This window comes from Loxodonta africana, chromosome 9 (assembly GCF_030014295.1).
Source record: "Loxodonta africana isolate mLoxAfr1 chromosome 9, mLoxAfr1.hap2, whole genome shotgun sequence".
Taxonomy (NCBI): domain Eukaryota; kingdom Metazoa; phylum Chordata; class Mammalia; order Proboscidea; family Elephantidae; genus Loxodonta; species Loxodonta africana.
The window spans coordinates 23,209,069-23,231,167 of NC_087350.1; the positions used below are offsets into that span (position 1 = coordinate 23,209,069).

Here is a 22,099-nt window from a genome sequence, read left to right on the forward strand (position 1 = left end):
ACTGTACTTTAATTATACTAAGTTTGATTCGTTATTAAGTATAAACTTTTAACATACGACACAGAAAAAAAAAAAAGATAAAAGAAAATACAGAAGGTGCAGTGGTAACTACCTTGATGGCTTGCTCAAAATTGAGAACTTTTCGATTAACTTGATTTCCGATCATGCCAGCGTCCATCTTGGGATCCATCATTTCAATAGCAGACATGGCTTCAAAAAGACCAAATCTACGAAGAAAAAAATTGACCCCACAAATTGTTTTTAAACCAGTATGCTTACCCAGGCTTTCACAATGGTGTAAAAATTATTAGTACTTAAAAAACAAAAGATGTCTTTTATGCACAGAAATTTTCAGAAAAAAAGGAAGCAGGTCATCTGATAGGTAGTGGATTTCACTTTGCCTGCCTATAGGGTCGCTGTGAGTCGGAATCGACTCAACGGCACTGGGTTTGGTTTTTTTGTTTTTTGCCTTAAATATTTTCTGTAACTATTCAACATTTTTTTTTTTTTTTAGAGAGTCATGTTTAAAATAAATATGTAAATTTTACTTCTTTTTCACTTCCTTTGTATCTTAAAAGTCTAATAATCTGGCACATTACTACCTACAATGTCCAAAATTTTGGCAATTTGACAATCAAAAATAATCCAGAAATCCTGAAGGTCTGGTATTTGTGGCGAACGAGCCATAAAAGCAGATAACTGTGAGGCACTGTGGACTGATTAGTTAAGTTTATCATTAACTGAGGTATATGTCAAAAAATGAGGGAGGAAAAAGAAAAGCCTAGAAGAAGGCTTGGTTGTCGATGGAGCTAATGACTCCATATTTTGCCTAGTCTAAGTCTTTAGACTACCGGGAAAACAAAGAAATCTACTTGTTACCCTAAGGCATTGCTCTCAGAAAAAAGCTGCACTAGGACATCAAAGAGAACTTTAAGGAGACAGGCTAATTAGCTATTCTGACAGTATTGTTGAAGACAGCTCTCAGCTATAAATTTGGTGCAATGGTAATCAAACCCCAACTGGTTTATTTTTCAAAAAGCCTGCCAAGCCAAACGAGAAAATATGCAAGAATGGAAAAGTCTTGAAAAAATTTTACTGAAAAAATAAAAACAGGGATTCACAAGATATCAAATAATACCACAAAGCTATAATAATTAAAAGTGTTTTAGAATACAAAGATCAAGGTGGGAATTATGTATGATAAAGATGGAATTTCAAACTAGTGGGAAAACAGTGAATTAGTCAATAAATGACGCTGAGACAAGTTGCTAACAATCTGGAAAAAGTTAAATTTTTGATTCACACCATTTTGAAAATATAAATCCCAGACAGGTTTAAGTTCTAAACCTCAAAGAGACAACAACAAAAAACTTTAATTTTTTACAAAGAAGCTATAAAAGGAAAAGCTGATAGCTTTAATTGTATAAAAATGTTACGATTATATAAAACAATGAAGCACAGATGGTTAAACACTGACAATAATCTGGGGAAACACTTTTAATATAGACAATTTTAAAAAGGTTTATATCCAGAATATACAACTTATAAAAAAAAAAAAAAAAAAAGAAAAGGCAAATAATTTCAAAGAAAAATAGGCAAACGATAGAAACAATTCACAGAAGAGAAAATATAAACTGCTAATAAAAAAGGGAAAAGCTACACAAACTGAAACAGAATCAGGTAATAAAAAATAAAACAAAATTTTTTTTGGCCTTGAGACAGGAAAACTAAAAAAAAAAAAAACCCAAAAACGTGTGTACTCTCAAACACTGTTGATGGGAGTGTAAATTAATAAAGACTTTGAGGAAAATTTGGCTGAATCCATTAAAATACAAAACAAACGCTTTAAGCCAGGCATTTTATTTTTAGGCTTCTACCCTAAAAAATTATTTTTACACGTGCATGTACAAAGAGGCTTATGTAAGTTAAATGTCTTCAACATTCCCATGTTACCAAAAAATGCTGCAATCTAAATGTCCATCAATAGGGACACCACAGAATAAATTTTGGTACACCCATTTTATACAATACAATGTAACAGTTAAAACAAAGTTGAACTATTACATACTAACATGAAAAGATCTCCAAGATACATTAAATAGGAAAGGAATTTACAGAATAATATACACCATATAATTCCATTTATATTTCATTTTTTATAGATGTTTATTCATGCCTGTAAACATATTTTTTATATGGTCTAGAAGGCAACACAACAATATGGAAACTTACAGCAACAGTGACTAAAAAACTAGTTGCCATCAAGTTGACTCCAACTCATGGCGACCCCACGTGTGTCAGAACAGAATTCCACAGGGTTTTCAATGGTAGATTTTTCTAAAGTAGATCACCAGACCTTTCTTCCAAGGAATCTATGGGTGGACTTGAACTTCCCACCTTTTAGTTAACAGCTGAGCATGTTAACCGTTTACACCACCCAGGGACTCTATAACAGGGAGGGTGTCATGGGAAATTTTTGTTTCATCTCTGATGTCTGGATTTGTTAAAACAAAGTATCCATTTATTACTTACATGACAACTTTTAAACAAAGGTTTTAATAGCATAATTAAAACCCTAAACCAATTAGATATTTGCCTCATTGGTAAAAAAGTACTACAGAAACTATAGTAGCATTAAATGAGCTATTTCATGCATACGACAAATAATTACTGAGCACCTACTAGTGCTAGGCACTGTTCTAGGGACTTGGGATGCATGCGGGAACAAAACAAATTTGCCTGTTTCATGGAGCTTACATTCTGGGGGAAGAAACAGACAATAAATGATAAAGATAAGTAAACTATACAGTATGTTACAAGATTGTTCATGCTAGGGAGATAAGAAAAAACAGGCTAACGGACATATGGACGGGGAAGCACACAACTTCAATATTTAATAGGTGGTCAGACGAGGCTGCTGGCAAGCGTGTTCCCTGGGCTCAGAGTCTAAAACCTTGGGGAAATCAAGAGTGACAGGTCCTCCAGTAGATGTCTCTCAAGCCTTGTTCCATGGCCAGAAGCCACTTGCCTGTATTCTCCCATGTGTCTTTCCTGTAACTGCCTGCCTCATCAAAATGGTGATCTACGGTGGTTCTCAAAGTGTGGGCTCCAGACCAGCAGCAACAGCGTCACCTACCTGGGAACTTGTTAGACATGCAACTTCTCATTTAAAAAGCAATCTGTCATTTAAAAAGCCCTCCAGGTGACTGTGATGCACATTAAAGCATGAGAATGGAATTTCAGGCACTAACTGTGTCCCCCACAAAAAGTCCAATCCTGTCCACTTACAAATTTAAAATTTCATATTCCTAACCTTGAAAATTGCGCCTGGTCATAGTAGTATGGGAACTGAGGCAAATCTGTGTGAGTGGAAATAAAATTAAGCATTTCCCTTTATTTTACCTTTCCAGAGCCTCAATTTACTTTCACCCAAGCATTTAGTAGTCTCTGGTCATCAGCAAATTACATGACCCACAACCGGTATCTTTTCATCAAGCAATTCCACATCCTGTACATCTACTCTCGAGGATAGGACCACAGGCACAGTTTCACTAGGTACACTAGGGTCAGCTCCTTCAAAACAGCTCACTTACTAAGGTTAAAAACACACTTAAAATTAGGTTTCCCTTTTCCTTTTTTTCACAGCTTTGAAATTTAAAATTACTCAAATCTGAAGGACTACTACACTTCACATGAGAACAGGCTGAAATACTGCATGACACTACTTCAAAGGGCATACAAATACTTACAGCTTATCATGAAGCAGTTCTCCCAACTTTAATTCTAAAAGAAACAAAGAGGAAAAGCCTTTGAATTATATCATATTTATATTCAACTTTTAATTCTAAAAAAAAGCAAAACAAATAGCACCTAAAAAATGTGCTTGCATTACTTCAAAATTCATTTACTAAGAAATGGTTATATTACTTCTATGATTAATGTCTCCTACACAGTGAGTCTCCTTGGAAACTCTATGGAGCAGTTCTACTCTGTCCTATAGGGTCTCTATGAGTCGGAATCAACTTGACAGCACTGGTTTTTTTTTTTTTTACACAGTGAGTAAATACTAAGAATACTATATATTAAGTGATTTAGAAATAAAATGAAACTGTTTTTGAGAACTAACAAATGACTCCACATGGGCCACAATATTCTAATCAGAATTACCAACCTCATTTTTTAAAAAATCACTATAAATTTCTCCTAAGCAAACTTTTCCATAAAACTGACTGCTATTTCTCAAGTTGTTTTTTAACCAATCTAATCCCTTTTTGTTCTAGGAACAGTGTCAAAACTGCTTTTAAAAATTATATTTTAATAACGTAGAAAATACCTGAGTAAACCGTTAATCAAAACAGTGCTCATTCTCTATAAAGCAGTGGTTCTCAACCTTGGCTGCATATTACAATCACCTGAGAAGCTTTTTTATAAATCCCAATGCCCAAGCAATAGCACTCAAACCACTTAAATCTAGGGATAAGGCCTACGCAGAGTTTTAAAAGCACTCCAGGAGATTCCAGCTGGACAGGGTAGGGTTGGTATAATTTGTTAAGTATCCTAAATATCAATGGTCACGTCCTGTGGAAGACATAAACAGGCAATTTTCAGAACTTCACCCAATCTTCTTAAATAATCCTAAATTAAATAACAATTTAACAGCTTCAGATATCCAAAGAGATAAACAAATGAAAAAACACATATCACAATACTACAATAAAGCATAAGAGAACATACACCCATAGCCTAGGGGTTCTCAAGAGTGTTCCAGGAACCCAGGAGTCTGCAAGGTTTTATTTGCTTTTTCACTGTGTTAACATTTGCACTGATGGTACAAAAGCAATGGTGGGAACGAACAAAAAAAAGCAACAGGGTAAAACTGCCATAGCCTCAGGACAAATCAAGTGTGACGCATCAAACTAAACTAACCGCGTAGTCTTCACCTCTATGCACTTGCAGATTAAAAAACAAAACAAAACTTTCTTTCCAATTTCACTTAAGAATGTCCTTGATGAAGCAGTAAAAATTATACACCTCTGGGCCAGGACCAGGGTAATGAAAAAACCCACTGCTATCAGGTTGATCCCAACTCATAGCAGCCCTATAGAACAGAACTGAACTGCTCCAATTTTTAAATCTTTATGGAGCCAGACTGCCACATCTTTCTCCCACAGGGCGGCTGGTAGGTTCCAGCTGCCACCTTTCAGTTAGCACTTAACCACTGTGTACCAGGACTCCTTAATGGAAGGAAGATGAGGTGCAAATGTAAGGTGCAAACTCTACGGTGCAGGTCACGCCTTCTTAAACTTTGCACCGCAGGCACCTCACACTTACCCTAGCGCGGGATCTGGTTAGTACTATTAAATCTCAACCCTTGAATGCGTCTTTAATATCGTTTGACGAAATGTGAAGTACACATAAACACTCTGGCTGCACACCAAAATAAGATGGTTATGCTGAGGCAATGAACTTGTACAATAACCATGGAATACCATTTCTACTTGAAAGAATAAACAACTATGGTTATTCAGGCTTGGGAATGTGACATTTTCTTGAAAATGCATTAACTGAGCTTGCCACTTCAAGAAAAACAATTGATGATATTTGTTTCCAATGGTAAAATCTGAGCTTTCAAAAAAAAATCAGAATCTTGCAAAATATTTATCTATCACTGTGAGCTTGACAGTTTCCCAGTACTTTTTCTGCTGATATCGGTGCTGATATTTTAACGATGCACTTTTTAATACTATAAATAAAAATCTGTCAACATTTGGAAGATCTACATAACTCACTGAACCAACATTTTCCAAATGGCCAATGCATGATGCTACAAAATCAGGTGTGGATAAAAAAGAAATTCAAAGCTCAAGACGGACGAATGGGTTTTAATATAGCAGAGCATGAAAGTTCACTGATATGGTTTCAGATTCCACATTGCAATTTACCTTTAAGAAACTATTTATAGAGTTTTGGTGTAGCATCAAAGAAGAGTATCTACAATTATCTAAAAAGGCTATTAAAATACTCCTCTATTTTTCAACTACATTATTTGGTAAGGCCAGATTTACTACATATACTTCAACCAAAATATGTGGCAACAGACTGGATGCAGAAGCAGGTGTGAGAATTCAGGTGCCCTCTACTATACTAGACATTAAACAGATGAGCAAAAATGTAAAACGATTCCACTCTTTTAAGTTGTTTTTTGTTCTGGAAAATATATTTTTCATTGAAAATATTATTTACATTACCATTGTTTTAAAATGAATTAATATTTAATTTCTTGGCTTTAAATCCTAAGACAGTAAGCATCAATATGATACATATATACATGTGTATATCTACATACATACGTATGTGTGTATGCGTGTCTGTATATGTGTATCACACACATAGGCTGTAGTGGGGAACTGAGACCAGTTTAAGAACTGCTGCAATACACCCAGGAAACCGTGGTGGCACAGTGGTTAAGAGCCATAGCCGCTAACCAAAAGGTTGGCAGTTCCAACCCACCAGGCGCTCTTTGGAAACTCTACGGGGCAGTTCTACTCTGCCCTACAAGGTCACTATGAGTCAGAATCGACTCAACGGCAACGGGTTTGCTTTGGTTTTTTTTTGGTAATGCACCTACTTCTCACTTATCCACATGGTTAGGTTCCAAAGATCAAGCAGTTGTGCAACAATCACTGTTATATGAAAATGGAGGATTTTGTTTTTTTCTGTTTTCAGACCATTCATTTGTCCGATTTTTTTTTATTTATTTAGAAAATATGATCCTAAAAATAACAACGGCTAAGATTTACTGACGTGCTCATCACTGTGACGAGTCCAGGTATGGATTATTCCTCTCTGGAGGAGACTCGGAGGAGACAGAGCTGGACAAAGCTGGGCTGTGTGACTGGGGGGCCCCCAGCTTAACCACTGTACCCTCATCCTGTGCCGTCAGGGCCCCCTCCAGGACTCCACTCCCAGCGTAAGCCCCACGTTCACCATCCCAGAACCTGCTCTGCCTTCCAGGCTTGGAAAGGCACCGAGGTTCAGGGCTTCCTGCAAGGGTGCCGACAGCCTGGCCACACACCCAGCGGCAAGGAGGCGGAGGCTTTCAGGCCCAGTTTGGCTTACTTTGGGATGTCATGAAACTCGCACACATTTCTTCCAAACACCCTCTCCGATGCCTCTCTGTTTCCTCCCTTCCCACCTCACAGCAATTTTGAGCTGCAAAGCCTCAGGCCACACAGGAGTGGGGGAACCCAGAACAGGCACCGGCTGGTTCCACGTCTGCCCAGTGGCTGTGGGCACGGAGGAGGCCAGCCCACAGAGCAGCTGGATGCAGCACCAACGGGAGGGGGCAGGAGGCACAGGTCAGCATGGCCTAGCTTCCCAAAGGCCACCCACAGACCCTCCTCGAGGGAGGGGAAGCTCCAAAGCTATTGTCACCACACCCTCTGCCCCCTAAATACACATAATAGCAGTTTGGTTTTTGTTTTTGGCTATTGTCATAAATGCGAAATGTCAAATGATGAGACAGTTGGTAAGTGAGCAGTAAGTGCAATCTATCATACACATATGGTAAACCTGGGTGCCAAAGAGCTAACCAAATTTAAAAATAAAAACATTCCACAGACCCTAGGCCTTGGTTCCTCATTTGTAAAATGAAGGGCTGAACTAGATGACTTATAACATTAGAACTCCAGTAATCTCGCTAGTAAACTATAGTCAGTAAACTTTAAAATAATAAGCACAGTACAATCACTCCCACTTACATGACCAATAACTGGATATAGAATCATGACCTTGTACAGCATTATAAAAATTGCAAACTGGGCCTTATTCAACCAGGCTGTAGTTCTCATAAAATTTAGTGAGAAAGACAATGTTTTACATTTGTCATTAGCCATTGGAGTGATGACAGTATTCACATACCATGTAGCCACTGGATAACCCATTGCGGTCAAGTTGATTTCAACTCACAGCGACCCTACAGGACAGAGTAGAACTGCCCCATAGGGTTTCCAAGGAGCGCCTGGTGCATTCAAACTGCCGACCTTTCAGTCAGCAGCCATAGCTCTTAACCACTACGCTACCAGGGTTTCCAGCCACCGTATATTAATGAGAAAACGGGAGTCAAAAAGTCAAGTAACATCTCTTTTGAACAAATGGTGGTGGCAAAACTGGATGGCCATCTGCAAAAAAATGAAACAAGACCCATACCTCACATCACATACGAAAACTAACCCAAAATGGATCAATGACCTAAATATACAGCAACAAACTATGACGTTCATAGAAGAAAAAACAGGATCACCACTAAAGGCCCTAATACACAGCATTAACAGGATACAAATCACAACCAACAACACACAAGCTCCAGAGGATAAGCCAGATAACTGGGATCTTCTAAAAATTAAACATTATGCTCATCAGACTTCACCAAAAGAGTAAAAAGAGAACCTACAGACTGGGAAAAAAATTTTGGCTATTACAAATCAGACAAAGGTCTAATCCCTAAAATCTACAAGAAAATCCAACACCTCTATAACAAAAAGACAAATAATCCAATTAGGAAATGGGCAAACGATATGAACAGGCACTTCACCAAAGAAGACATTCAAGCGGCCAACAGGCACATGAGGAAATGCTCACGATCTCTAGCCCTCAGAGAAATGCAAATCAAAATCACAATGAGATACCGTGTCACCCTAGCATTACTGGCAGGGATCGATAAAACAGAAAATAACAAATGTGGGAGAGGCTGCGGGGAGATCGGAACTCTTATGCACTGCTGGTGGGAATGCAAAATGATACAACCATTTTGGAAAATGATATGGGGCTTCTTGAGAAAGCTAGAAATAGAAATACCATATGATTCAGCAATCCCACTCCTAGGAATATATCCTAGAGAAAAAAGAGTTGTCACACAAACAGATATATGTACATCCATGTTCACTGCAGCACTGTTCACAATCGCAAGAAGATGGAAACGACCTAGATGCTCATCAGCAGATGAATAGATAAACAAACTGTGGTACATACACACAATGAAGTGTTACGTAATGCTAAAGAAAAACGATGAATCTGTGAAGCATGGATGCATCTGAAGGACATGCTGAGTGAAATAAGTCAATCACAAAAGAATAAATATTGTATGAGACCACAACTGTAAAAACCCATGAGAAGGTTTACATACAAAAAGAAACAATCTTTGATGGTTACGAGGGTAGGGAGGGGTAGGGATGGAGAAACACTTAGACAATAGATACGCAGTAACTTCGGTGAAGGGTGAGACAGTACACAACACTGGGGAAGCCAGCACAGCCTGTACAAGGCAGGGCTATGGTAGCTCCATAAAAAAAAAAAAATTAAGACACACCCAAACTCCCTGAAAGACCGAATTGCTGGGCTGAGGGCTGTGTGGACCATGGTCTCAGGAAACACATAGCTCAATTGGCATAACAGAGTTTATAAAGAAAATATTCTACATTCTGCTTTGTTGAGTAGCATCTGGGGTCTTAAAAGCCTGTGAGCAGCCATCTAGGACACTCCACTGGTCTCACTCCTTTGGGAGCAAGGAAGAACAAAGAAAACTAAAGACACAAGGGAAAGATTAGTCCAAAGGACTAATGGACTACATCTACCACGGCCTCTAGCAGACTGAGTCCAGCACAATGAGATGGTGCCTGGCTACCACCACTGAACTGCTCTGACAGGGATCACAACAGAGGGTCCTGGACAGAGCTGGAGAAAAATGCAGAACAAAATTCTAACTCAAGAAAGAAAGACCAGACTTGCTGGTCTCACAGAGACTGGAGAAACCCTGAGAATACGGACCCCGGCCACCGTTTCAGCTCAGTAATGAAGCCACTCCTGAGGTTCACCCTTCAGCCAAAGGCTGAAAAGGCCCATGGAACAAAACAAGACTAAAAAGGAGCACCAGCCCTGGGGCAGGGACTGGAAGGCAGGGGCGAAGAGGAAAGCTGGTAATAGGGAAGCCAGGGTTGAGAAGGAAGGGTGTTGGTGTGTTGTGGGGTTGTTAACCAGTATCATACAACAATGTGTATACTAACTGTTCGATGAGAAACTAGCTTGTTCTGTAAAACTTCATCTAAAGCTCAATTAAAAAAAACAAAATTTTCTACAGACAAGAGAAAAAAAAAGTCAAGTAACATCTCAGGAAAAAAAAAACCTGTTGCTGTAAAGGCAATTCTGACTCATGGCGACCCCATGTGTTACAGAACAGAACTGCTCTACAGGGTTTCCCTGGCTGTAAACTATAAAAGCAGATCACCAAGCCTTTCTTCCATAGCATCACTGGGTGACTGAACCGCCAACCTTTGTCAATAGTCCAGCACAAACCGTATGCACTACTCAGGGACCTTACTACCAGGAAAACAGTTTGACCTTGCGCACACCCAGAAATGGTCTTAGGGGTCCCCAGAGATCAGAAACCATAACAAACCACTGAACTACGAAAACAAAATTATTCTAAAAAGAAAAAAAAGTTATTTCTACAATTTTCAAATAGTTACTACTACTAACGCTAAAACCGTAAGTATGCTCAAAAGTATATAGATTAATGTGCTCCAAGCAAAGGGAAAAATTAGATAAAATGATAATTTGGCTCAAATCATAGCTGCAATGACTCAAAACTATTTTGACAATCTTTACAATAAACCACCCTTTTATTTCATCCTCATTCTCACAAAGTAATATAAGGCATGGACTGATACACTGTGAGAGGAAATTTAACTTAATTTTATGGGTTACAGAGTTCCATGACATCTTAACTGCAGACTCCTTCCTTTTACCTTGGAAGTAAATTGTAAATCCTAAGTTTGAACAGAGTTTGGGTTATACAGGGTGTTAATCGCATGAAGCATACGATCATTTTCCGGAAGAAATGTAATCTCACAAGACAGAGAAAAACATACAAACCTACAACAACGCAAATACATTTTTACCAGCTTACAAATAAGATCATTTGTAAAGTGGTGTTATAAATCTTTGAATAGATTTCTACACATAACGTTATAAATGGTGGGTAAATCCCCAGCTAGGGTCATCTATGGGGACCCTATTTAATCTATTAAAAAAAAACCCAAACCTGTTGCTGTCAAGTCAATTCCAACTCATACAGCAACCCTATAGGACAGATCAGAACCGCTGCATAGGGTTTCCAAGGAGTGCCTGATGGATTTGAATTGCTGACCTTTTGGTTAGCAGCCGTAGCACACAACCACTAACACCAACAAGGTTTCTTATTTAATCTATAACATACTGGGAATCTAATACCATTGTAACAGTGATATTTAGACAAAACAAAACTGCATCAAGAGAGATGATATTGTGATCAGCCAATGAGATGAAAGGGGAATTTTCTTGAGGGTGAGCTCTGTCTTCAGAATACAAATGGATGTTGTGGCAAAGCTTACTTTCTCTCTCAGCCCTGCACTCTTCTCGTCGTCTGACTTCAGGATCTTCGGGTATAAGCCTGCAGAACTCTCCAGGCTGCTGCCTCACTTACAGATTTTGGATCTGCGAGCCCCGCAATCCCACGAGCCAGGAGAGGTCTCCAGCCTTCCACCTGACCTACGGAGTTTGGACTTTCCAGCCCCCCACAGCTGCATGAGCCATTTCCTTGAAGTAAATCTTTATGTATGTATTTATATATATACACATCTCACTGGTTTTGCTCCTCTAGAGAACCCAGACTAAGACATAACTGTATGAGGATAAATCAATAGGTAATGTCTAAATTGGGGGGCGGGGGGGTGGAAATCAAGATGTAGCAATAAAAGCACACCATTTAGAATCATGAAGGTAAACACCAAACTAATCATCTAAAAGGGGCAAAGTGGTGGCTAACATAAAGCAGGATACACGACATGTGATTCAGGGGAAAACCTGACGAGATGTGGTAAACAATGCAGAAGAGCTCTCAAAGTGCATCAAAGGCCCCACTCCCTCCGCAATGCTTGCTCTAGGTTAATGTTAGGGGTAGAGAGGCAAAGTGATAGCTGGTTCTGAATATTCTTAACAGTAATCTGTTGCTAGGTGCTAATGAGTTGCTTCCAATTCATAGCGATCCTATGTGACAGAATAGAACTGCCCCATAGGGTTTTCCGGGCTGTAATCTTTATGGAAGCAGATCGTAAGCACAGTAAACTAAGCAATACTTCTTAAAAACATTTAATAACTGAAAGTCAAATGGTAAAACTGTTGTAGAAAGCAGAATGGCAATTACTCAAAAAATTAGAAATAGAGCGACCATATGACCCAGCAACCCCACTCCTAGGTATACAGCCTAGGACCTAAAAGTGGGGACATGAACAGACATACGTACTCTGACGTTCACTGCAACACTACTCACAATAGCAAAAAGTGGAAATAACCCAAGTGTCCCTGAGCTGATGCACGGAAACAAGATGTGCTACATATATACTATGGAATAGTGCTCAGCCTTAAAAAAAAATGAAGTCCTGACACATGCCACAACATGGATGAAGGTTGAAGACATTTTGCTAAATGAAATAAATCAATCACAAAAGGACAAATATTGTATGGTCTCCCTTACATGAAATGACAAGACCAAATATACAAAAACCAACCATTACTAGTGGTTGGGGGCGGCGGGGGGGAGGAATCATCCTATGAGAAGTCCGAAAGTTTGTCTATGGTGATAGGAAGACTGGCACTGACTAAGCGTAACACAGGCATACCTTGGAGATATTGGGGGGTTCAGTTCCAGACCACCGCAATAAAGTGAATATCGCAATAAAACCAAGTCACAAATTTTATGGTTTCCCAGTTCATATAAAAGTTATGTTTGCACTATACTGTAGTCTATTAAGTGTGAAACAGCATTTTGTCTAAAAAAAAAAACAACGTTCATACCTTAATTAAAAGATACTTTACAGCTAAAAATGCCAACCATCATCTAAGCCTTCAGCAGGTCATAATCTTACTGCTGGTGGAGCGTCTTGCTTCAACGTTGATGGCTGCTGACTGATCAGGGTGGTGGTTGCTGAAGGCTGGGACGGCTGTGGTCATTTCTTAAAATAAGACCACAGTGAAGTTTGCTGCATCGATTTGAGTCTTCCTTTTACGAAAGATTTCTCTGCAGCATGTGATGCTGTCTGACAGTATTTTACCCACAAGACAGTATTTTACCCACAGTTCTTTCAAAACTGAAGTCAGTCCTTTCAAACCCTGTTGCTGCTTTGTCAACTAAGGTTATGTCATATTCTAAGTCCTTTGTTGTCATGTCAACAATGTTCACACCATCTTCGCCAGTAGGTTCCATGTCAAGAAACCACTTTCTTTGCTCATCCGTAAGGAACAACTCCTTATCTGTTAGTGTTTTATCGTGAGATTTCTGCAATTCAGTCACATCTTCAGACGCCAGTTCTATATCTAGCTTTCTTGCTATTTCTACCACATTTGCAGTTACTTCTACCACTGAGTTCTTGAACCCCTCAAAATCATCCACAAGGGTTGCAATCAACTTCTTTCAAACTCCTGTTAACACTGATATTTTGACCTCCTCTCATGAATCACAAATGTTCTTAATGGCATCTTAATGGTGAATTCTTTCCAGAAGGTTTTCAATTTACTTTCCTCAGATCCGTCAGAGGAATCACTATCTATGGCAGCTATATAGCCTTACAGAATGTATTTCTTAAATAACAAGACTTCAAAGACAAAATTACTCCTTGATCCATGGGCTGCAGAATGGATGCTGTGTTAGCAGGCATGAAAACATCATCTCCTTGTACGTCTCCAACAGGGCTCTTAGATGACCAGGTACACATTGTCAATAAGCAGTAACATTCTCAAAGGAATCTTTTTTGCTGGGCACTAGGTCTCAACAGTGGGCTTAAAATATTTAGTAAAACATGTTGTAAACAGATGTGTGGTCATTCAGGCTTTGTTGTTCCATTTATAGAACACAGAGTAGATTTAGCATAATTCTTAAGGGCCTTAGGATTTTGGGAATGGTAAATGAGCACTGACTTCAACTTAAAGTCACCAGCCTGCATTAGCCCCTAACAAGAGAGTCAGCCCGCGCTTTGAAGCCTTGAAGCCAGGTACTGACTTCTCTCTAGCTATCAAAGTCCTAGAGAGCGTCTTCTTCCAACAGAAGGCTGTTCCATCTCCACCGAGAACCTGTCGTTTAGTGTGGTCACCTTCATCAGCTAGCTGTCGTTTAGTGTGGTCACCTTCATCAGCTAGCTGGAGTTTAGTGTGGTCACCTTCATCAGCTAGCTGGATCTCGTGGAGAACCTGCTGCAGCTTCTACATCAGCACCTGCTGTTTCACCTTGCCCTTTTACACTGTGGAGATGGATCCTTTCCTTAAACCACGGGAAACACCTCTGCTAGCTTCAAACTTTTCTTCTGCAGCTTCCTCACCTCTCTCAGCCTTCATGTTATTAAAGAGAATTAGGGTCTTGCTCTGGATTAGGCTGTGGCTTAAGGGAATGTTACGGCTGGTTTGATCTATCCAGCGCACTAAAACTTTCTCCGTATCAGAAATGAGCCTGTTTCGCTTTCTTATTATTGGTGTGTTCACATATCTTCCTCACTAAGCTTAATCGTTTCTAGCTTTTTAATTTTAAAATGAGAAACACGCAACTCTTCCTTTTCACTTGAACGCTTAGAGGTCATTGTAGGTTTATTAATTGGCCTAATTTCAATACTGTCCTGTCTCAGGGGATAGGCAGGCCCAAGGAGAGGGAGAGAGACAGGAGAACAACTGGTCGGTGGAGCAGTCAGAACACATACGACATTTATAATTAAGTTCGCCGTCTTATACGGACACAGTTCATGGTGCCCCAAAACAATTACAATGATAAGATCAAAGATCACTGATCACAGTTCACCGTAACAGATACAATAATGAAAAAGTTTGAAATACTGCAAGAGTTACCAAAATGTGACACAGAGACACAAAGTGAGCACACGCTGTTGAAAAAACAGTGCCAAAAGACTTGCTTGTACCAGGTTTGCCACAAACTTCATTTTGTAAAAAATGCAACATCTGCAAAGCGCAGTGAAACAAGGCATGCCTGTAGTTACACAACTTGACTATTGCAACTGATACCACTAAGCTGTACACTAGAAAAATTTTTAAAAGGGCGACAAAATGATAAATAAAATGTTATATTTAATTTTACAACAAAAATTTTGCAGCCAAAAAAATAAGAGGATGCAGCTGCTGATACTACTTAGATACAAATAAACACTTCACGGGATTCATTTTCTTGGTTCAAAGGTTTGGGGTGGTGGTCTTGTGGGCCTGTTCAGTCAATTGGCCTAATACTATTTTAAGAGTTTCTGCTCTTCCTCTGAGTTCAGTGGGTAATGCCTGGGGTCTTAAAAGCTTGCAAGCAGTTATACAAGGTACAACAATCGGTCTCTAACCACCTAAAGCAACAGAGGAAAAAAGAGATTCGGGAATCTTAGAAAGAAATGGAGGTGCTGGGCTACCATTACTGAACATTTTGATCAGGGACCCAACAGGTGGACCTTGACCAAAAGGAGGAAAATTGAGGAACACACTTTCAAAATCTTACTGGAAATCAGACTTACAGACACACAAAAACTGGAGGGACCCTTGAATCTATTGTAGGAAACAATTTTTGAATCTTGAACTGAAAACTAGCCACGAAGTCATCTTTAACCTAAACAACAATTTAGCTCAATAAATAATTTGTTTTCAGCACTGCACCCTATTGAAGAATTACCTACCACATATGAGACTGTAATGACAACAGTAACTCTTAAGCACAGATGAGAATTTCAAGAGGCAGAGAGTAGAAAGCAATGGTGATGAAAGACTGGGGCAGAGATAGTGGGAAAGGTGACAGAATGTGAAAAGTATAACCACTGTCAATGAACTGTACATGTAAAAATTGCTGAATGGGACTATGTTTTACTATGTATATTTTTACTAAAAATAAAAGTAATAATTTGGGAAAGAGAAAAAATAAAAGCCTCAAAGTCAATTACAGGGAATGTGTAAGGAATATGTGCCGCCTGCCTCACAGGAAAAACAAAAAAAAGAAATGATTAAAATTAGGGTTGTATAGTTGATCCAGAGGACTTTGAAGAGTCACTAAAACAATGAGTAGAAATAGGGATGAAAAACAACTTTGTCAACTTTGTCATCAGTATGCAGGTTGCTTTACAGTGCCAAAAAAATAAATCAGCTGGAACTAGCCAAATGTTCTCACACTGTTACCAAAGAGAAACCACTGTGATAAAAGTTAATTGAAAGGAAAGAATGTAATGGTATTTGTTTTAAATTTTGTTTTTAGAAGTCAGTATAACAGAAGTCTAAATTATAAACGAGGCTATGAATCTGAATATTTCAAGAAAGGAAAACAAATTATTAATACCACAGGCTCAAGAGCTACCAACAGCCTTTACTCCTAAATCTAAATGCAAAGGAAGATTAATTCCATGACGTTAACTTTTTAGTTTCAAAATGTATACATGTGTGCCATTTGGACAATGCAAGAGTTATTATGGAGAAGTTAAATATGATGGCATGATGTCGGTAGGAAAATGACTTGCCAACCCCTCCCAATCCACATTTAAGCAGGGATTAAACCATGTTTCCTATCCAATACTCCTACTAAGAAACAAGGCTGATTTACGATATAGCATAAAGCCAAGCCAAAGCACCTCTCCCCACCAGTATTCTAAACTTCTTTTTAAGTTTAATTCTCTTTACAACCCAAAAAATGAATGCAAGTGGGAAGAAAACTAGAAGATCTCCAAAGTCTGACTTATTTAAGACTGAATTCTGCAGACCAGTGCTCTTCAACTGTGCTCTGCACAACCCCAGGTGAACATGACGTGGGATATTCAAAGCCTCAGGACGAAAATGGTGCACCTGCCTAGATTGCCAAATTTACATGACCATTTGGGAGGTAAAGACGTTTAAATTAAGTGAAAAAACCGATGTAAAATACAAACTTTTCCATGAATTTTTAAAGATAGAATACCCACTGCTGTCAAGTTGATTCTGACTCATAGGAACCCTATAAGACAGGGTAGAAGTACCCAACAGGGTTTCCAAGTCTGTAAATCTTTACAGAAGCAGACTGCCACATCTTTCTTCTGCACAGTGGCTGGTGGTTCCAATCGCAGACCTTTAGGTTACCAGCCGAGCACTTAACCACTGTACCACCAGGGCAGGAAACTATAAACACAGCTTCTACTTGTGAATGAGCTGCTTTGAACTCTACCCACAAGATGTGGGAAGAAAGGCTGAAGGATTTACGTGCTCACTCTCAGTTGTCACCGAAGGAAATGTTTAAAGAAAATAACGTCTTCTGTTTTTTTTTTTTACCACTCCAGTATTCACCCGTGAAGCCACATCAACCTCCTTTGTTATCATATATAACCCTTCCCTTCCATTCATCACTATCCTAGTTCAAGGCCTTAGAACCTCAACTGGGATGACTGTAAAAGTTTCTCTCAAGGTTACAGGTGCTCTTCAACCAAATCCTTCAAAAGTAATGCCGTTAGATTAAACTTCTTCATATACCTTCACCTCTGAATCAAACAAACAATATGAATAACAACAGCTACCATCATTATGGAGTGCCTACTATGGACAAAGTACTTTACATTCATTATCTCATTTAACACCCAAAATTCTATAAATTAGAACCTCTATAGACATCAAGGTAATTGAGCTAAAAGGCAGCAGAGCTGAGACTTCAGCCGTGTCTATTTGACTCAAAAGCTAACTATGCTATTTACTGGGAAGCTACTATGTACAAGGAGTCCCTGGACGGCACCAATGGTTAAGTGCTCAGGTACTAACCAAAAGGCTTGCAGTCTGAATCCACCCAGAGGCACTCTGAAGAAAGACCTGGAGATCTACTTATGAAAGATCACAACCATTGAAAACCATATGGAGCACAGTTCTACTCTGAAACACATGGGGTTACCATGAGTCAGAACTGACTTCATAGCAACTGGGTTTGTTTTGTTACTATGTTCAAATCATTGTGCTGAACATTAAGGGGAATACATTTTCAATTTTATGCTCAAAGCCTTTCAAGACTTCCCGCTACTTATAAAACAAGCTCAAATTAAAAAAAAAAATGGCACTTAACCCAAAAACCAAACCCGTTGCCATCGAGTTGATTCCGACTCATAGCAACCCTATAGGACAGAGCAGAACTGCCCAACAGAGTTTCCAAGGAGCACCTGGTGGATTCAAACTGCTGACCTTTTGCTTACCAGTCATAGCTCTTAACCACTATGCCACCAGGGTTTCCGAATGGCACTGAAGACCCTATATAATTTCCGGCATTGAAGAATTCTGCTATAGCCAAGCAAAATTATTCAGTGTTCTCCAAACATAAACCTCTCAGTGAACTCTGGCTTATATGGTTTACCTTGGTCTAGGAGGATAACACCTTGCACCTTCACACAGATTCTCAATCTCTCGTTTGGGGCCAAACTTAAAGCACTTAATCTTTATGAAATCTTCTCTAATTGTTTAGGTTCATAAATGACAGCCCCCTAATATAGGTCACTTGAAAAGCAATGAAAAATGATAGGTATGATTTTCAGTTATCCACTTAACCGTCTAACCTCCTTCAGCACAAAAACTACACTCTACTTTTCCTTAGATAGACATATATGGGCAGTCGCTCAACTTCCAGTCTAATATTCTTTCCACTGTCTCGCTCAGGCATATTTTAACTAGACATTTCAAAACAAAGGGTACGCACATGATTTATCATTTTGTTTATACTCAGCTGGCTCCCTTTCCACCTGCAGCTGCTGTTCTAAACACACCCCACCTCACTGTCACCAAAAGACTTAAGCTTCCTGTGTACTAGGAAAACAGAACTCATCATGTGTGAATTCTTCCACCATTCCTTCCCTTCCACTTGGAAGTACACCTGTATATTCAGCATCTTAACCTCAGTTCCTCCTGTCCCAGTGTGTCCTTTTTCTTTTCCCAAATTAATTTTTCTACCATGTTCCTGAGCACATCCTCTCTTAGGGTTCAAGCTCTCATTCTATGTTTTATTCCTTTCTCTTATCTTCAATCTTGCCCTGTTTAAGACTCTTTCCCCTCAAACAAACATGCCCATTTTTTCATTTACTTATTCCTAAATGTTTATTTAACTTACTATACCCACCCAAAATCAACTGCCACCAAGCTGATTCCAACTCATAGTGACCCCATACAGTGTCTAAGGCTATAAATCTTTAAGGAAGCAGGCTACCATATCTTTGTCCTGCAGTAACTTACTTTAAGCCAGGTACTATTCTGGGTGCTAACGTTACAGATAAGGTCTCTGCTGTCACGCAGCTTATATTCCAATGGTCAGACTGACAATAAACAAGAAATAGTTGCAAATGATGGTTTCTGACAAAGATAAGTGCTACGAAGAAAATAAAACAGGGTGATTCAACTGAGGTAGAGTTGCGGAGAACAGAATGTGCGGGTGAATCTGTTCAGGCTGGTTGTTTTAAGAAGTCCTCACTGGGAAGGTAACATTTAAGTGATGACTGAAAGTCAGGAAAGAGTCAGCCATGTGAAAACCTGGGGGCAAAACAATCTAAGGGAAAACAAAAAAGGCAAAGGCCCAGGGAGTAACCACCTTGATTAATGAGAGAAAAGGGTACTTGTGACTGAAAGAGAAGGAGCCAAGCAGAGCAGTACCACAAAATGAAGTCTGAGTGGTAGGCAGGAAGCAGCTCAGATATGCCATGGGGAAGGAGCTTGGATTTTATTCTACCTGCAACAAGAAGCTACTGGAGGATATGAAGCAGAAATGTGATCATTTTCAAATTTTAAAGATACAAAAATACTACCAATGTCTTTAGTCTGACAGAATTAATGTTTGCATAGCTAGAGATTATTACGCACTCGCCAACCTGTTAAAGTTAGAAAAAATTTTATAGGAGAAACTGCCTCAGCATGTTATTAAATGCTACATCAAATATACATGGCTTTCGAAGAAAGGTAACAAATAAGTGTAGCTAACGAACTTGATAAACCCACACTTACCTGTGGATTTTTTTTCTCACTTGTTGAAAGAGTCCAGAAATCACAATCAAGGTTTCATTTTACTCTTTTCCAGATTCTAAATCTCTAATCCAAAATTCTAACTCACCTCGACAAGCTTCTTCAAAATCCTGGGTTATGTCCACCCAGCTTGTATTGTTTTTTTCCATTTTTTCTGGAAGACTGAGTTCCCATCCTGAATCATCGTCTTCTATAGCAGCTTTCATTACCATTATGCCTGGAAAATTGACACTGTTGTCAAAAAGAAGATCTACCTTTCAGGGTAAGCCCCAAAGTTCAGGGTAAGAGTATGTGCAAAACATGTGTTTTTGTTTGTTTTTAAAGTATTGGATTAAAGTCTTACTAAACTAAGCAAAACTCTTCCGAGTTTGAGAATGGTACTGCAAAATATTACCCTAAACCAACTGATCTTACAATAACTAACACTACTGCTACCCTTATTAATAACCTACCACCTAGCAGGACTCATAAGAGTTTCCTTTTTCAATACAGTTTGATATTTTTTGTGAAAAATCACAAACCAGCACACCACTGGCCCAAACAGAACCAACTCCAGAGCTTGCAACTTTCAACACTGTCCACAACCAACCAAGGTACTATTCCGAGCACCTCTCGCAGCCGGAGACCCCAAGCGGCAGCTACTCAAATCAAAGTAGCCCCTTACCTACCCGAAGCTCGCTGGGCCGACCTTTCCCTGCCAGGGGCAGGACCCGGACCCGAGCACAGCTTCGCAGGGGGCACGGCGTGGGCGATCGCCGCAGAGTCCCACCTGCCGGGCCCAGGGCGGGGACGCACCTGAGGCGGGGACCCGCACCAGGTCCACCCGGCCCGGCCCGGGCCCCACAGGGCGCGGAAGCAAGGACAGCACTGTCGCCGCGCGGGAGGGCGGGCACGCCGGGTGCCAGGTCGACGTCCCGGTAACACCGGGCGAGGCCCGGGCCTCGGCGGGCACCGGGCACGGGGAAGCCCGCGGCTCCTACCTGAGGCGCGGCGGGAGGGCCGGGGCCGCAGGGTGACCTGGCGTCCCCAGGGTCTGCCACACGCGCAGGGGGCTGTGGCTCTCGGAACCGGGAAGGGAGGGGGTCCCAATGGCTCTGCAAAACCGGTCCCTACCTACTTCTCTCGTGGCCACCCGCGCCGCCACGCACAGCCCTGACCGCGGAAATAACGACGCCGCCTCTGCCGCCGCCGCCGCCGCCGCCGCCCCCTCCCCTCTCAGCCCAGCCCGACCGGCGGCGTGCGCGCATGCGTACGCCGGGTGCGCGCGGCCCCGCCCCCTCCGTCTTACTCCAGGGGACTTAGCGCTCCTCGACCGCGCCCCCTCCCTCGCCACAGTCTTGGTTCGGCCTACGGCGACCGCCTTCTCTTCTCGCGTGATGAAATAAATCTCGCGAGACCAAGGTATCTTCTTTCCCTACCCTTGGGCCAAGAGTGGGGTAGTGGGCGGGTCCCAGTAGGGGGCGGGGCCTGGGGCCTCGGAGCCACCCGCCTCGCGCGGTGCACTGGGAATTCTTAGAAAGGTGAGAGGAAGGCAGGAGAAAGCAATGAGGTAACGTGTTGACCCTGGTAGCTACCCTGATGAGTGTACAGCCCGACTCTGAGAGCATCACAGAGCTACTGCTGCCTGATTGACACCGGGTTTATGTTTCCTAATCAACGCCTGGGGATTTCATGAAGGAAGATAGAAACGAAATATCATCGGAGTCAAACCAGCCATTTTCTTTCAGACTCTTACATATTTTATGTTTTCCTTGAAATGTATTACTAAAAGATTTAAATGGAGCTACATAAATAAATAGGGTTTACATAAATAGAGTGGCAGGACTAAGAGACGTACCTATACCACCACATACGCATTAAAAAAACAAACCAAAATCGTTGCCTCCAGTCGATTCCGACTTAGCGACATACCCAATAGAAGGGCCAAAATTTAGAACACCAACCGTTGGTGGGGACGTGGAGGAACTGGACAACTCATGCATTGCTGGTGGGAACGCAAAATGGTACAACCACTTTGGAAAACAGTCATTTCTAATAA

General features: G+C 40.5%; 1 protein-coding gene across 4 annotated transcripts in view; it reads right to left on the reverse strand.

Annotated features, from left to right (window-relative positions):
• NAA35 (N-alpha-acetyltransferase 35, NatC auxiliary subunit) overlaps nucleotides 1–21,267 on the reverse strand; it is a 97,430-nt gene extending 76,163 nt beyond the window's left edge. For 2 of the 4 annotated variants that reach the window (XM_064291164.1, XM_064291161.1), the window contains exons 1-4: nucleotides 21,175–21,267; nucleotides 20,150–20,278; nucleotides 3,750–3,783; nucleotides 113–227 (exon numbers count right to left, since the gene is read on the reverse strand). In XM_064291164.1, the coding sequence (XP_064147234.1) occupies nucleotides 113–227; nucleotides 3,750–3,783; nucleotides 20,150–20,273 (273 nt within the window). In that variant the 5' untranslated portion in view covers nucleotides 20,274–20,278; nucleotides 21,175–21,267. The other 2 variants (XM_064291163.1, XM_064291162.1) reach the window with 2 other exon arrangements.
• Nucleotides 21,268–22,099: the final 832 nt, after the last annotated feature.